The sequence below is a fragment of the Galendromus occidentalis genome, unplaced genomic scaffold, assembly GCF_000255335.2.
Source record: "Galendromus occidentalis unplaced genomic scaffold, Mocc_1.1 scf7180000077086, whole genome shotgun sequence".
NCBI lineage: Eukaryota > Metazoa > Arthropoda > Arachnida > Mesostigmata > Phytoseiidae > Galendromus > Galendromus occidentalis.
The window spans coordinates 568,122-583,432 of NW_003805074.1; the positions used below are offsets into that span (position 1 = coordinate 568,122).

Genomic DNA, 15,311 nt, shown 5'->3' on the forward strand with positions numbered 1-15,311 from the left:
CCTGTCCCACCCCGCAGCCAATCCGGTTCCGTTCTCGCGTCGTCCGAGCAAAACCCGTTCGACTTGGAGATTATCCCGAATAAGTCTAATCCGAGGGTGGCGGTGGCAAACAACGTCACTCAGCCCGCGTCTGCGTGCGAGCGAAGCCGGAACGACTGCATGAAGGCAGAAGTGCAGCCCGAATCCACTTCTGCGCGCCCGCGATGCGTTCGAGAGCATGGCTCCTCTCCGCGTGGATTTCGTTGATTGTCATCTCATCGTTCGAGAATCGATGCGGAGCGAACGTGTGCGGTTTGGCGGCTCTGGCTGGTTATTCGGGACTGGCTAGTTTGCTCCTTCTGCTAAGCCAGCAAGGTACCGTTTACGAAGACAATAATTATTACCAAGACAATAATTATTACGAGACGGCGAACCCGACAGCCGTGGCAATCAGAGCGGGCCAATACGTGAACCCGCTTTCAGCACAAGTGAGACGGGGTCAGAGAAGATTTTTCCGTCGCAGATCGAGAGGTCGAAGACGTGGCGGCATTCGTAGGCGAAGGAGGAGGAGATTCAGACCGCGCGTGGTGACCCTTTGAGAGAGCGGGGTCACTCGTATCGATTTAGAGCAGGATGCTTTGTCTGATCTCCGAAGATTACGTGGGGTGTGTTTGTATGCTCGGGCGAGTCGTCCGACGGGAATCTCCAAGCCGAGTCGCAGAACAGGAAAAATGAGAATCAGCGATCGCCCGGCAAACTCGCGAAGATCCCGGACGCTGGCTCTCGCACGAATCGACTGTCTCGATATTCGAATTGATTGGGCGATTCGTTCATGGGGCCGACCTCGTGACACTGGTCTCAGCGTAACTAGGTCTGTGGCTGATCTCACGATCACACACGATCCATCTACTTTTTTAGCTGACGAGCTTTGTGCGCGGACGCGCTTGTTCCAGCGTTGGCGTCCATCGCTGCTGCCGCCGCCGCCGCTGACATTAACGCGATTGATGCCCCGATGCGACGGAAGGTCATCAGGGCGGTGGCAATAAGGCGCGAGCGCATGGTCAGGCGCGAATAATGGCGAGTGTCCACGCGAACTCGACTCATTGTGTCCACGCAACTTTTGGCGACTGGAAGCCACGCACGGAAGCTCGCGTCAGAACTCCTGAAGCCGATGAGGAACGCGGTGTACCTCGTGTTATTCGCCCTTTGCTCGAGCCTCATGCACGGTCCCGAACGAACGACGACGGCGGCGGCTCCTTGCGGGGGCGGCGGGGGTGGAGGCGGGGGTGCAGCTGCGGCTCTGGCATATGTTCTGATCCTGCAGCGCTTAGCGGAGAGGAGATCGACGGCGACAACCGACGGCGATGGCTACGGCTCGGAAGCAGTCATGAGCAACCGACGAAGCAGGGTGAGTATTCCTGGACTTCTCCCAGAGGTCGTACTGGAGAATTCCCAGTTCGGGTTCTCCCCACGAAAATCCATGCTCGGCGCTCAGAAGATATCGAGGGACGTGATACCTCTCTCTCTTCATGAGTCCCTGTCCGTGAGCGATTTGCGCTGACGAGCTTCGAAAACGGCACACGCAAAGAATTCTCGGTGCTTCCGTGAATTTTGAACTCTCGAATTTCATGGGGCATCTCCCTCGCTCCCGGCCAGCACTTGAAGATTCTCAGCTTTTTCTCTACGGGTTTCAGAGACGGGGTTGAGCGAAGAAGGCTTCGATCATCAGTCACTCAGAGGGCCATTCGAAGATCGACCCTTCTTAATTCTCGGTGACAAGCGCAATCTCTGGTGATAACTCGTGGGGAGGTCGTTCGGCGGCCTGGAAGGAAGAATCGTCTCGTTTCGATAAATGAACTCGAGGTTTCATTGAATAAACTCAAAGATTTCGGAGAAGATTCGTGATTCTGCGTTGGTATCATCCTCCATTCGATCATGCCGGAAATTCGGCTGAGGAGAGATCGGAATCGCTTCTTTGCTCAACCGAACGCCCTCAAAATTTTAGGAATCCTGCATGCTTGAATTTTCGCGTCCCATGAGCTTCCGAGTCAAAAGGAACACTGTAACTCCGGAACAATTTGTTCATCCAGATCACCATCAGCAGCTCGCCCTTCCGATTCCGGTAGTCGATCCTCTGATAGGACTTGCGTGAGAGTACTCGTTGTGTTTGCTCATCTAGGAGAAGAGAATTTCTAGTCGATTTGCTTCCGTGACTAACGTAGACTCGAGCGGCACGTGCACTCATCTAATCGACCTCTCGCTAAGTTGATCTAGTACGTGTCTGATGATCAGCGACTGAATACTCCGCACACCTGTGAGCCCTCTCAGGAGCGGTTTGATAAAATTCGCCTTGGAGGGAGGAGATCTCTTCGAGAAAACGTTTCTTTGTACGAGCGCCCTAGAGTTGAGTCCTCCCCGGAAGGATCGGGTCAGAATAAAGCGGTCGCAGTTCTACGCAATCCTGTCGAGACCGGGGGGATGAAAAATGAGTCAGAACGCTCTTAAACTACACCGACGGGGTGCGACCGATCCGGAAGCCCTCAATGTAGATGGGAGACAAAAATGAGAGGTGAGTTAACTAATCAGATGTCGAAGAGTCCGAGGAATTCGAGCCTCTCAAACCACGAGCCCTCTCGCTAGGTGAATGCAATGCATCCGTCTGTCCTATTCGGAGCGGGGTGTCAAGAGCGGAAATTTCACCGAAAGAATTTGAAAGTTGAGGAAGCGCATACGTTCGTGCGTGCTTGAATCGAGAGACTATCGGGCCTTCAATTTTTCGGCGATGATTGCTGACTCCGAAAATTCGCAAATCATATTTTCCGACGAATCATATGCCACATCGCGGAGTATTTGATTATTAGTGGGAAACCATGAGTACTAGGTACTTCATGCGCCAGATCGAAGATCTGAGGTGGATTTCCGCCGATTGCCACCTCCATCAATCGCAGTCCCGATGATGGAAGCTGCCGAGACAGGATATTTTCTTCTTGCAAGGAATCGGTTGAGCATCTCGGATCAACGCGTTTCGTAACTCGTTCTTCCACGCACTCTCGTTTGAGACCCTGAATTCACGACTCCTCAGTCGGATAATAATTTGAGTGGATATGTTTGCTGCGATTCGGACTCGGAGGCTTATATTGAAAGGGATTATATTGAAAGGGATCGATCACGGTTGAAGGTCGCTAACAAAGACACCTCTCAGGAACAGAGTCAACATTGCAATCAAATGAAACGGACCGCTTCCATGATCCATGAACGACGGCGTGGCGTACTCGAAACTCGCCGAACAATAGAGAATTGGAAATACCCTTGCCTGTTTGTTTAGACCACGAATGAGAGCTGTCATCGTGTTTGTGCTTCTCACATGGCTCTGATCTAAGCTCCATGCGGACGCTAAACGTGAGATTCAGATGAGTGCCACCAATTAGGTGGGAGACACGAGACAAACCGAGGATTTCGAATCACCGGTTCCAGTCCGGCCTGACTGGGGGAATCGTACGGAAGACGGCATTTGAAATCCTGTCGATCATCGAGACGCCGGAAGCCTTGATTCATGAGGGAGCAAATTCCGACTCCCCCCCCCCCGCCATCATTCTACCTGAATTTATGAAGAAAACCCATTGATTGGTTGCAGAGCGGATTGAGCGAGAGAAGGCAAGCTCGCTTCCCAGCCAGCGGGACTCCTGTTCGCGACTCTTCCTATTCGGTTCCGTCAAAGAGTGATCGCGTTTTGGGTATATAGAGGATCTCGGCATTTCCTCCCAGGTTCTGGTATCCGATTGGGAGTTCTCATCATTCGAAACTTGCTTTCACCCGACTTAAGTTCCGGAATTACCTCGATTCGCTCCAGAAGCGGCTTGAAGTAGCCCAGTGACGCTGAATCGACGCATGAGCTGTTTATGCTGGATTGGTCTCGGAATCCGCGGAGTCGAATCGTCGATCGGAGTACTGCAAGTCAAGCAGAAAAGGGAAGTGAGAACAAAATAGCAGAAGAGACTGAGCAGTTGCAGACAGATTTGATTTGGGGGATGGCGCTCGCAACGCTGAAGGAAAATGCCCGACAAGCATTTTCGAAGCTTTGTGCTCTTCGGCATCAAAGCGAGGAACGACTCTTCAGGGCGTTCGATCCTTGAGCTACATCAGCCGTGATAGAGAGAAAAGAATTTTCGGCTTCCTCATTCCGTGTCACAACGCGCATTGCGATCGAGTAGACGAACAATCGGACCCCAGCCCCTCTCTCTGACATGCATGGAATCCTGCGAGTCCCGAGTGCTCAGAACCCCTATAGTCGAGGGTGTGTGGATATTCTGTCGAGATGGTGAGTCCTCGGAGAAGCCAGCAATTAGGCCTACGTGGATGAGGGCTCTGGGAATCCTCTCTGAACCGTCAGGATGAGAGAAGCTTCTCCCCTGGCGAGCTCGCCCTCGAGACTCCAGGTCTTGGCTCGGATCCCTCTCTCAGGATTCTGAGATGAATAGTTCAAGTACCCGGAACCAATTAAGAATGAGCTAAGAATATTCAACGAAGCCAAAGAAAAACACGAGCGAGCCTGAGAACGCTTGAGCTCCGCGGTGATTGCGCTGCGTATTCCAGATCCGGAGCACAGGTTTCAAGCAAATTAGTTGCACACGAGATTTAACGTCTCTTTTGCTAGTTTAATTTTGTGGAGTGCTTTCGACGGTCGAGTTCTGTCGCGGCGTTGTCCGCTATGCTTCCTGCCGTTGTGAGCACCACCAGACCTATCGAGCGTCGGTCATGGTGCGAATTAGATGGGAGCAGAAAGGACTTGGACGACGAATTACGGATTCCGGGGTGGATGCAAGGACGGCCCTCGAAAGTCGGAGCAGCCCGGAACGGAGACCGAGGCAGCCAGAGCCACTCAAAACATCACGACCATCAGAAAAAAGGAATTAAACGTAGCCCATCCGTCTGTCTCAAAGTCGTTGAGCATGATTTACGTGACTTCGCGCCAGATGAGCACGAGAGTCAGAAAGCGGACGTGCGGTAGGCGACTCGAGTCCGCGTAGAAGTCTGACCGCGGCGGCGAGAGGCCAGAAGTGCAGAGACGGAGGCACCCTTAACAGCCTCTGACTTTTTCCCCGAGCGCCCCGGAAAGGGAACTGTCGGAGCGACGCGACAGTCAGTTGTTCAGATCATCAAACGCAGAGGACTCCAAGCCGGTACAGCTCGATGGTGAATCAATTCGGTGACAGATGATCCCATGCTTGGACAGCGAAGGTCTCGAGTGGACCGAATATTACCGGTGCAACTACTGATCTTCTCATTTATAGATAATTAATTATTAATTATAGGGAGTGATAATGATGGATGCCGAGCCTTGTCGATGGGTGAGCAGCCTCGGCATGATTTTTTTAGCGTGGAAGTACGCTATAGCCCCCGGTAACGGGCGCCAACTTCAATGGGGAGTATTGGGGGGCCAAAGCTCGAAAAAATTCGAATCTCGGAGATAGCATGCCTATGTGCTGGAGGCTCACGCACTTTCTCTATGCGAGTCATCTGTGTAACAAACTTGTCGAGCTTATTTCTCTGAAACAGAGCGTTTGACAATGAAAATGGTGATCGCTGAATATGTCCGGCCGAGAATGAGGCACCGTTCATGCTACTCAATTTCCCCCTTATCTTGATTATTTCATAAAATACAGGCCAAGAAGTAGGCTCGTTCTCGCAGAACGTCGGAACGAAGACTCGGAGGCTGAAAAAACTGAGGGCAAGAAACCCTCAGCATACCTCGATTAGTCCTAATCAACTGTTCTGGAAACGCTATGTCGATTGATGGACCCAGAAATTCCCTCTTACTGATTTTAAACATTATTTGGCGGAGAATCTCTCCTCCGCTAGGGATGGATCTATTTCTTCAGGATCGCCTCAGTTTTTGCTAAATTAATCGTTGAAACTTTCCTCAATTCTTCCTCCACCCTGCGACGATGTTGAAGACAACTAAAACCTCCGGTTGGGGTTGTTCAATGACAGCGGAAAACGATGTGCGCGCGTTCTTCATTTCATATCTCCTCTTATGAGAATCGACTCTTGTCGTTCATTCTAGCCGTTGCTACTACATTCATGCGTTTCCTTTCCTCATTGGTCGATGTCAATGGTCGTAGAAGAACACCGGTGGGGAACCTTCTGACTCGCAAGCTAAGGATGCCGGACTCCGTGAGGAAAAAAGAAGGAGTTGCGCCTCATACATCGTCAGCCATAATCCCGACATAGGAGAACGAGCAGTGTTCAGACAAGCGATACGAAGCAGATTCCCGTAACAAACAAGGGCGAGAAGTCGTAGTTCAGTTCAACCGGAGTGGTCCTCAGGGAATCACCTATCAGGCAGGACGCAACGTGGTGCTAAGAGAATCTAGCCACGGCGGATTGGGAGGGAGTGGTTCACCCAACGATAAACTTTCTAGACGGTGCTGTCGTCCTGTCGCAGCATTGTGAATGAATGTGTGTCTATCGCGTTGGGACAAATCATTCCAGAATGAAGAGCTCTCTTTTTTGAGTGCCGCCGCCCAGTTATGGTCTCGAAAAGGAGGATAAGGGAAGCCATCCTTACAATGCCGAATCATGATCATTCTAAGGTTTCGACGTACCGGTTGCCGTCCGAATTGCGGGTTGCCAAGCGGAAAACGACGCCGCACTCGGAGCAGATATCGGACCGTATATCCGATTGAAGTTTGTCGGTCGATTAATAAGTAGATTTTGATGTCATTCGTCAACATTTCTGAGTTTAGAAAATTTACCGAAGTCTTCGAAGGCTGCTACCGACCGAATCCCGTTCCCGCAGTTGAGTTCTTTGATCTCGTTTCCCTCAAACTGAAGAAGCGTCTTTTGAACAACGACCAGAGAAAATCTTGTGATACCCTTCGTCGACCGGAGGGTAGTATCGAAAATCTTTCGCAGATCTTCGAACTCACGGAACTACGTGTTCCGTGTTCACGTAGTTCTACGCCCAGATACCGCCTGAGTCCCTGACTCGGGCACCCCGGGGATTTCTTTTTTCATAGAAAATCGCTCGGGAGAGAGGGAATTCCAAGAAGACACATTCGTCGTGGTCGGGGAGCAGATCTTTCTTCCGGAGCAAGCTTCCCCGAGAGCACGATGCGGTCAAGGAGCGTATATTCGTGTTCTCGGAGTTGATTTATTGACAACATTTGTGCAGGCTGAGAGACACAACCTCGACCACCGGACCAGCTACAAAGCCAGTAGCATTCGTAATGCAAGTCAGAATTATTGCGCCAGCGCCCTCAAACTGAATATTCTGTGGTAAGGATTCATTCGGCTCCGAGTTCTCGGTATCGAGGCCGTAAATGCACAGCGGGTGTGAGAGAGAAATCATTGGGACGTACCAGAAGCTGTCGGCGGCCAGGACATGAGCTTCTCTCCGAGATGGAGAACCTGGCGAGCTTCCGAAGGGAAGCCTAACAAAAAGGCCATGTCGAGTTCGAGCGGCGTTTTTTCTCCTCGTTAAGTCAAGACGTGGGAGCGGCGCCTCGTGCGACGACGAGAACGCGTTGCAAACCAAGAGAAGCAGGCCGTGCCCAGCTCTTGATCGTCTAAGTGCTTGGACTGTAGTGTCGAATGGGACCTCCTGTCGGCCCTCTTCCTCAAAATAAAAGTCCCCAATCGGATTCATCGGATACGATCTTCACAGAGCTGGCGGAGAAGAATATCGTCTCGATACTCATTTTCAATACTCCTCGAAAAAGTATTCCGGCTCGCCTGACCGCTAAAATAGGACCTCTTCATCTCATTTTTCTAAATGAGGACGTCATCACCCGCTTCATATCCCGGAGCTGAGCTATTGGCTGAGCTGCACCGTCTCGGGTCTTATTTCATATCGCTTTGATGGACGAATCCATGATGCGGATGATTTCGACAATCATGACCGGAAAGCAGCGAATTGGTCAGCGACAGGGTCTGAACGCCCCTACCAGAGGTCTCCGATTCCCTCTTACAGCAGCGTCGTCCTATGAAGTCGGGTCACGACGTGAAGTTCGTGAAATCGGAGTCGCGACAGCGTCCAAGCGAACACTTCAGAGAAGAGCGGGTACACGGCGGGGTTCGGTTCATGAATTTACTCGACCGCGATCATTCTCCTCACTCTTTCTTGGAATGGAGAGCGGGGCAGACGATTCATCGAATTCATCAAATCGAATGCATCAACACGAGAAAGAGATCAGTGACCGCAGGAGCACGCGGTTGCTACACGCCGAGCACTTGGAAACTTTTCAGACCTCAAAGCTTATAGTGCGGAGCGTCCCTGTCATCGATTGGCAGCCAAAGCAGGCTGTTCTAGCCACTGATAAGAACATCGCCGGGAAAAAAGCAGCGAGGAACAGCGTCAGGTGCTGCTGACTCCGACATTAGCCGCCGTTTCGATTGCTCGCGGAAATTGTTCGACAAATTGTTCGCTGATAAAAGCCTATCTTGATTCCCCTTCCGTTCCCACGCCCCGTCCCTAAGTGAGCTCGCCGCCACTTCTTTTAACTTCCTACCTCTCGAGTTTCTACGCCCATTACCATCCGCCTATCTGATCTCGTCCCCAGTCAACACCATTCCGTTTAGGGCCATTCGCTCGTTCGCTTACATTTTCATCGAGAGCCTCTGTGTTCCCCTTTTTCGACACCGTGAATTGACGTTGCCGCGAGCGCGCGCTCCGCTGTTGATGGCCCCGATTTACGGCACGATATCGCCGATTGTAGGAATACTTCAACTCTATTTGGACAGGCCCAACATTCATGATGGTGGATTGTGATTTCCTGTAGGGAGCCATTTTCAACTTCCATGACGATCCTGGATATCCGAGCCGGTCAGACGAGGCCGCAAATACCTAGAGCTCCGCTCAAACATATGCACATTGGGACGAACTCGGAAACTTGACCGCTTTTCGATGTTGTCTTTCTCGTCTCGCCCCGTCGATCAGAGACCATTCGCGGTTGACCGAACGCCGGGAAAGCGGGTTGACGAGCCGCCCATAAATTGTGTAATGGTCGTGTCCTGAGCTCTCCGGTCGAAATTCGTAGGATGAGCTCCCTGTCACACAACCCATACGCCAGCATATCCTTCTCGATTGCTTCATGTACATATATGATTTCATTGCAGGACGCCGTCAAGGACCCTTTGAACGTTTTCTCCCGTCATTGTGGTCCGTCCTTTGAGAACTCATACGGCCGCTCTAGAATTCGAGCACCTTCCATTTTCACTCGGGGGTTCTCGGCCGACCTCCATGGCAGTAGCATTTCCAGGCATGGCTTCCTTGACCCCCTCCCTCCCCGCCAAGGATACGCCTCTGCTCCATGGTCCTCTCGGAGATTTGGGAGAGAGCGATGACCCAAGGGACGTTTTGCGGTGAAGGATTGGTCCAAGTATATCTCTCAAATGATCCGCTCATCCGTCGATATTAACCCACATGACCATCAGAGTGCGGTTGCCGTGCCGACTCAATGGGAAACATCGACCGAGTTGTCGGTTCGCGTTCATTATGCCCCGCGTCCGGCCACGACGCCAAACCGCACGCTGAAATACGACTACCACAGACGACTCCACGCAGAGCTCTGCCGGCAGGCATCAATCGCAGGCAGACTTGGCAAGCGGTAGGAGACCGCGGACAAAAACGCATTGTTTATTCATTAGACAGCATGAGCTTTCGGCTTGAAGAACGCAGCGATGGATGAAAGAGGAAAATCAAGCTGGGGGTGGATTTTTTTTTCGCTCGCGACGCTCTCACAAAGCCATCAACTCGAACAGCCTGCGAGGCATTCATATGCTCCCGTTTGAGCGACCCCACGATTACTCATCTCGCGAAAACATTCATGAGATCATTCAAGCCCTCATCAATGTGTTCAGCCGAACACAGAACGTTCGGGGAAAACGGAGCCGGATCCGGTGCAGGCAATTCGTCCCACCGGGAATCCGCCTGGACATTTTATTCTGACAGCAGAAAATCGGGAGAGAGAAGAAGACCAGTGAAAGGACGGGAGACTCCATTAATCACTATCCGTGGAGCTCGAATCACTGTCTTTCGGTGGTTCTTCATCGCTGAAAGCCAAATCGGTGTACTTCGAAGGCTTACGGTAAGTTTCCAGGAGTTTGCGGAACTCGGCTCGACTCGCCGTCTGGAGTTTCTTGAGTTCCTTATTGTGGTCGACGTGACAAATGGAATGAATGAGCTTCAAGTCATCACGACACTTGACAAGCTTCTTCATCTTGTACATTAACCTCTCAAGATTCTTCTCCACTTGCTCTTTGCGCAGACGGTTGTGGTCGAGGTCCGCCTTCATCAGCTTCTTTGAATGCTTCATGAGAATCGTCGTCACTTTAGCGGTGTTTTGTACGTTCTCATTTTTCAACTGAAACACGGGAACGCTTGAGAAGGAAAGCGTCAGACGGACAAAGCGTCACGCAACTTCGCTGGGAGCCGGGACGTTCCGGAGACAAGGAGTTATGCGACATACATATATGCTAGTCAGCGGACGGATGCCGTACCTTGTGAGTCTCGGGGATGAGCCGCACGTTCAGGCATCGACTCAGGAATGCAACTCGATCTAGATACCGCGCGAGCTGGATCCCGAACTCGTGATACTTCTTCGCAGCACCCAGCGCTGCGGCTCCGTATGAGCTCCGCAAACGTTTGGCGAAGTCCTCGTCATCCAATGACGTGGGCAGGGGACGTCGGGCTTGCGTCGTAGCCATTGCGCTTGTCAGAGTCTTCCTTGCAGTTCGGAATTCGTTGTTTTCACATGAATACAGACAAGAGGCATTGAATTGGATGAGCTGTATCAGTTCTTTCCCGAATAATTCCCGATGTACAACTCGGTCATGACGAAGCGCCAAAGGGATGGCACCAGGATTCTGACTTGACCGCACATATCGCGAGTCCTGCGATTGTCGCCCGCTAAAAGGAAGAATCGGCAGAAAACTTTCGGTGAGAGATGTCAGGCCGGCCGCCTGATTTTCATCTCTTTGAGTGAGTTGCGCGCTAGTCACGGAGCCTCCACGGGCTCAGGCGTCTGCCATCTTCCCTCTCTCGGAGAGCTGGGGACGCTGTCAGTCCCGAGCCGTCAATGGATAGGATGAAAGAGACCTTGACGATGCTTTTAGGAGTCTCTTCCATGCGATCGAATGGTTTTCTCCTAGCGCAGAGGGAAGAATGGGAAAAGTGACTCCGTTTCCAACACGACCAACCTCGAAATCTTATCGCCTAATCGGAGATGGGAAATCGCTGGTGTAAAGCGAGAGCGAGAGTCTAAAAGCGTTCAAAGACTGAATGCGCTCACGACTGAAAGCGCTCATGACTCGATGCGCTCTTAACTAAATGCGCTGGGACTGAATGGGCTCATGACTAAATGCGCTGTAAGATTGTATGCGCTCGGGACACTTGCGCTCAGAGACTATTTGCGCTCTAAAATAATGCGCTCACGACTTTATGGGCTCGTTCATAGTGAAGGCATACATAGTTCCGGATGTGGTTCGGCTATAAACCTACGTAAGTGCGGTGGGGGGAGAAATTAGTCACCTCACTGACCTAGGTTTAGTCCGCCTCACAATGTCATGGCTGCGAATATGCTCGCTTACGCTCGCCTGTCATAGCTTCCGAATATGCTCGCTTCGCACGCCCGGGGAACTAACCTAACCTGACCAAATAGTAGGTGGAATCGCGCATGAGCGCATTTGTCATGAGCGCAACTCATCCGTGAGCGCACTTAGCATGAGCGCAACTCAACCTTGAGCGCAATAAATATTTTAGCGCATTCACTCCCGAGCGCATGGAGTCATAAGCGCATCTAGTCATGAGCGCATTCAGTCAAAGCGCTTATATAAGCGAGCGCATTCAGTCTTTGAGCGCTTTTAGACGGCACTGATCCGGGGCAGGACCCCTCAGCGAGATGCCATACCGGCGAGGAATACGAAGCGTCGATAGTGTGGGTATCTCGCGAGTCCACGCAGCGAATTTCTCGAAAAACACCCGCGGCAGCGGATCATCCCATCTAAGGGACTCTGACGAGAGCTCCTGTATCTGCATTTTGCCTCGGACGGTAAAGGGGATGAGCCATCCTACGGGGTCGTAGATGGAAGCCACAGTGCGCAAGACGCTTCGCTTCGTCACGGTCTTCTCATCGTTGGCCGATCGCTCGAGATCGGGTAGGTGAAATCGGAAAGAATCCTCAGCAGGCGTCCATGAAATGCCGAGCACCTTGAGCGGTCCGGACACATAGACGTCCGAAGAAACGGTCTGCCCTCTTGAATTCTCCGAATGCCGGGCTACCTCGATCGAGTTCGTCTTCCACTTGCTGAGACTCATACTCGCAGACTCCATCGCGGGGATGAGCCTGTCGACGAATGTCTTCGCCTCTTTATGGGGCCCGAAGCTCAAGAGCATATCATCGAAATAGAACGAACCGCTCGGATCCACGCGTCGGAAGTGCTCACGTGAGACGGCTGCGAGCAGAAATCCGCTTGGGGCGGCGCCCCATGTAACTCTTTTCATCTCGAAGCATCGGGGCTGCGGGTCATCTGGTCCCTGCCATAGAAATCGGAAGTACGGACGATCCTCGATTGCAAGGCTGATTGTCATGTAAGCACGCGCGACATCTGCCGCCAGTGCAATAGGACGGATGCGGAAGTTCAGCAGCAAATTCAGAATGTCAGGGTTCAGGTTGGGTCCCGTGAGCAAATGTGTATTGAGGGATGTACCTCCTGAAGCGCTCGATGAATAGTCGAATACTATTCGCAACTTATCGATGCCTTCCCGAGTAGTCACGATTTGCCGGTGCGGCATTTAATACGTTCGATCGCATCTGCTGCCACCCAGTAGGTCGACGTCGGAGATCCCTTCAGCATAATCGGCATGGACGAACTTCCAAATCTCCGCGTCGTATCTCTTGAAGGTGTCGAAATTACGGGCCAAACTCCGGCGTTTATCGGTCAGACGGCGCAAAGCGACGTCCAGATTGTTCGAGAGTTGCACAATTGAATCCCGTTTCGGCGATGTGACGGTATATCGTTTGCCGTCCCAGTGCACCCCATCTCGGAACTGTCTCAATGCCTCAAGATCCGCAACGCTGTGATCCTCGGCTTTCGGATCGGAAACACCAACAGCGTCTAGTGACCATAGGCGCTCGATATCGCCCTCGGTGCGTGATAAGGTGGCGGCACAACAGGTTGGCCTGACTCGCAGAACGTCTGCTCGAGTGGCTCCTGCACCGTACGCTCCGGAGATAATCCATCCGAATCGCGAGGATTTAGCCGTCAATCCATCTGCGATGATTTTCTCTCTGTTCAAGTGCATTATTTTGAACATCTGATCGATGCCGATTAGCAGATCAGGAGCCTTTGCCCGGTGTTGATCGATGAGGGCCGAGTCAGCCAAGGTATGAACTTCTCCGAATTTTCGGATCAACTGCTGCATACTCTGAGAGCAAGAGGTTGGGGAGTCGAGACCGAAGTCGAACTCGTGAGCCTGAAGCGTGACACTCTCCGAGTCGACTAGGGCGCTTACGAGCCGTATAGCATATCGATTTGTTGAGACGACGTGCTGGCTGGCGACTCCTTGCAGCTTGAGTTCGACTCGGGCTTGAGGGCTGATATCAGGCAGACTCCGGATGAGGTTCGTCGTGGCAAACGACACCATTGAACCACTGTCCATGAAGCATCGGACAGGAATCCTCTGGTTTCCGTGAACTGCGAAGGCCGCCGCCGTCATGACGATCGATCGAGGAGCAGAAATCGCCGCGACAGTGGGCAGAACGCCAGCAGCCGTTGACCTCTGCGCATCTGTTTTCGCAGTATCCCCGTGCATCGATGTGTAATGGGCTGAGCTGTTACAGATTTGACAGCTTTCTCGCGGACCGTTGCAAGTTCTCGGAGGTCTATGTTCGAACTGGAAACATGTTGTACATCTCTGCCGCTGAGAGAGCATCTCTCTGCGTCGCTGAATTGTTATTTCCGCAGTGCAAGCCGATGGACGCTGATCAGCGCTGCTACAGAACATGCACGAGTTTCTTGGCTTCTTGACTGTACTCGTGCGGTCATTCCTGGCAGCTCCGGCGGCAGTGTAGGACATCCGATGGCGCGGAAGAGCCCGTGCGGGAGGCTTTGGAGCAGCTGAAGGAATGCCACCGAACTCGCCCTCCCTGGGTCGATGTTGTTTTGGATCACTATTCGCTATACGTTCGCGAAGAGCCGTGTATCTACGGAGGAAACTCAGCAGTAGCTCGAGGTGCCTTGTTGCATCTGAAGCGGGATTAGATGTCGCTTCGTCACCAGCGAGGAGAGACGGATGACTGTCTTCGAATTGCAGCAGTAGGTTGACTGGGAGCGCTCTCCGTATCGTTTGCTCATACGGTAATGATATACTCGAAAGAGGTATGCTAATCGCCGCCAATGAGAGTATTGTTCTCTGAGCGACGTTAAGCAACTCACGCAGCGCTGCTGTATCGTTCTGATGGCGCACTTTAGGCACAGTCACTATGGATGCAAGAACGTCTTGTTGACGCAGCTCGGGAACGTCATAATTCTCGTCGAACAGCTTCACGGCGACTTTGTAGTTGTTATCGGTGAGCGGTAGTTCAGATATGATGTCTTTCGGCGGGCCCTTTAACAATTTGCACAGCGCGACCAGTTTATCCGCGTCGGTCGCCTCGTACGTCGACGGACGTAATTCTCGAATTGCGACTTCCACAGCCTGTACTGCGATACCTTGCCGTCGAACACTTCGGGAGTCGTATCCAGATGTAATCTAGAATTTGAACAGCCGGTCGCCGAAGAACTTCTTGGGGCGACAGTGTCAGATGTTGCCGTCGAACTCCCTCTCTCGATAGCAGTCCACGTCGTTTGGATGACATCGAGTACTGACTGTGGTTTTCTGCCGCCGTCGACGGTCGCCGATGATGATTGACTGACGTCATCGTTCGCTGTGCTTGACCCGGCCGCGGGCGAAATGATTGACTCTGCATTGCGGGATGCGAAATCTTGGACTGGCTCGGTCGCCATGAGTACTTCCACGATCGAGGTTGCGAACACAATGACCTCCATCGCGGATTCAGCCTCTTCCGCCTCTCGATCGCTCTCGTTTTCGCGAAGTCACGGGTGACACGAGATCTGATTGCTGATCTGTCGGACGTTTTCAACGATCTTTTCGATTCGAGATCTCGCCAATGAGACTTGCAATCGGTTGCTGTCGTCGATGGCTTCGATTTTTTGCAGCTCTTGAATTTCCTTGAGAAGCGTATTTCTGCCTCGGGTCCTTCTCCCTTGAAGCACTGTGAGGCTCGGCATCGCACCGTCATGATTCCCAAGCTCTCTCGAAGCCGCTTCCG

At 52.2% G+C, this 15,311-nt stretch overlaps 2 protein-coding genes across 2 annotated transcripts; both read right to left on the reverse strand.

Annotated features, from left to right (window-relative positions):
* Positions 1-9,980: 9,980 nt before the first annotated feature.
* On the reverse strand, positions 9,981-10,686 carry LOC108863847 (uncharacterized). The gene is made up of 2 exons (XM_018638487.1): positions 10,480-10,686; positions 9,981-10,343 (listed from the first exon to the last, which is right to left on the reverse strand). Exons 1-2 carry the CDS (start codon positions 10,684-10,686, stop codon positions 9,981-9,983), a joined length of 570 nt encoding a protein of 189 aa, XP_018494003.1.
* A 2,086-nt stretch (positions 10,687-12,772) lies between these two features.
* Positions 12,773-15,027, reverse strand: LOC100899354 (uncharacterized). The gene is made up of 2 exons (XM_003740775.1): positions 14,849-15,027; positions 12,773-14,705 (listed from the first exon to the last, which is right to left on the reverse strand). The coding sequence occupies exons 1-2, from the start codon at positions 15,025-15,027 to the stop codon at positions 12,773-12,775; spliced, it is 2,112 nt and encodes a 703-aa protein (XP_003740823.1).
* Between the last annotated feature and the right edge of the window lie 284 nt (positions 15,028-15,311).

Excerpts from the sequence above, each read along its gene's own strand:
- LOC108863847 (XM_018638487.1), bottom strand. The coding sequence starts at position 10,686 with ATGGCTACGACGCAAGCCCGACGTCCCCTGCCCACGTCATTGGATGAC. Across the intron at positions 10,344-10,479 it reads TCATCCCCGAGACTCACAAG|TTGAAAAATGAGAACGTACA; the intron begins GTACGGCATCCG and ends CCCGTGTTTCAG.
- LOC100899354 (XM_003740775.1), bottom strand. The coding sequence starts at position 15,027 with ATGGAGGTCATTGTGTTCGCAACCTCGATCGTGGAAGTACTCATGGCG. Across the intron at positions 14,706-14,848 it reads GACGGCGGCAGAAAACCACA|TGTTCGACGGCAAGGTATCG; the intron begins GTCAGTACTCGA and ends CGACTCCCGAAG.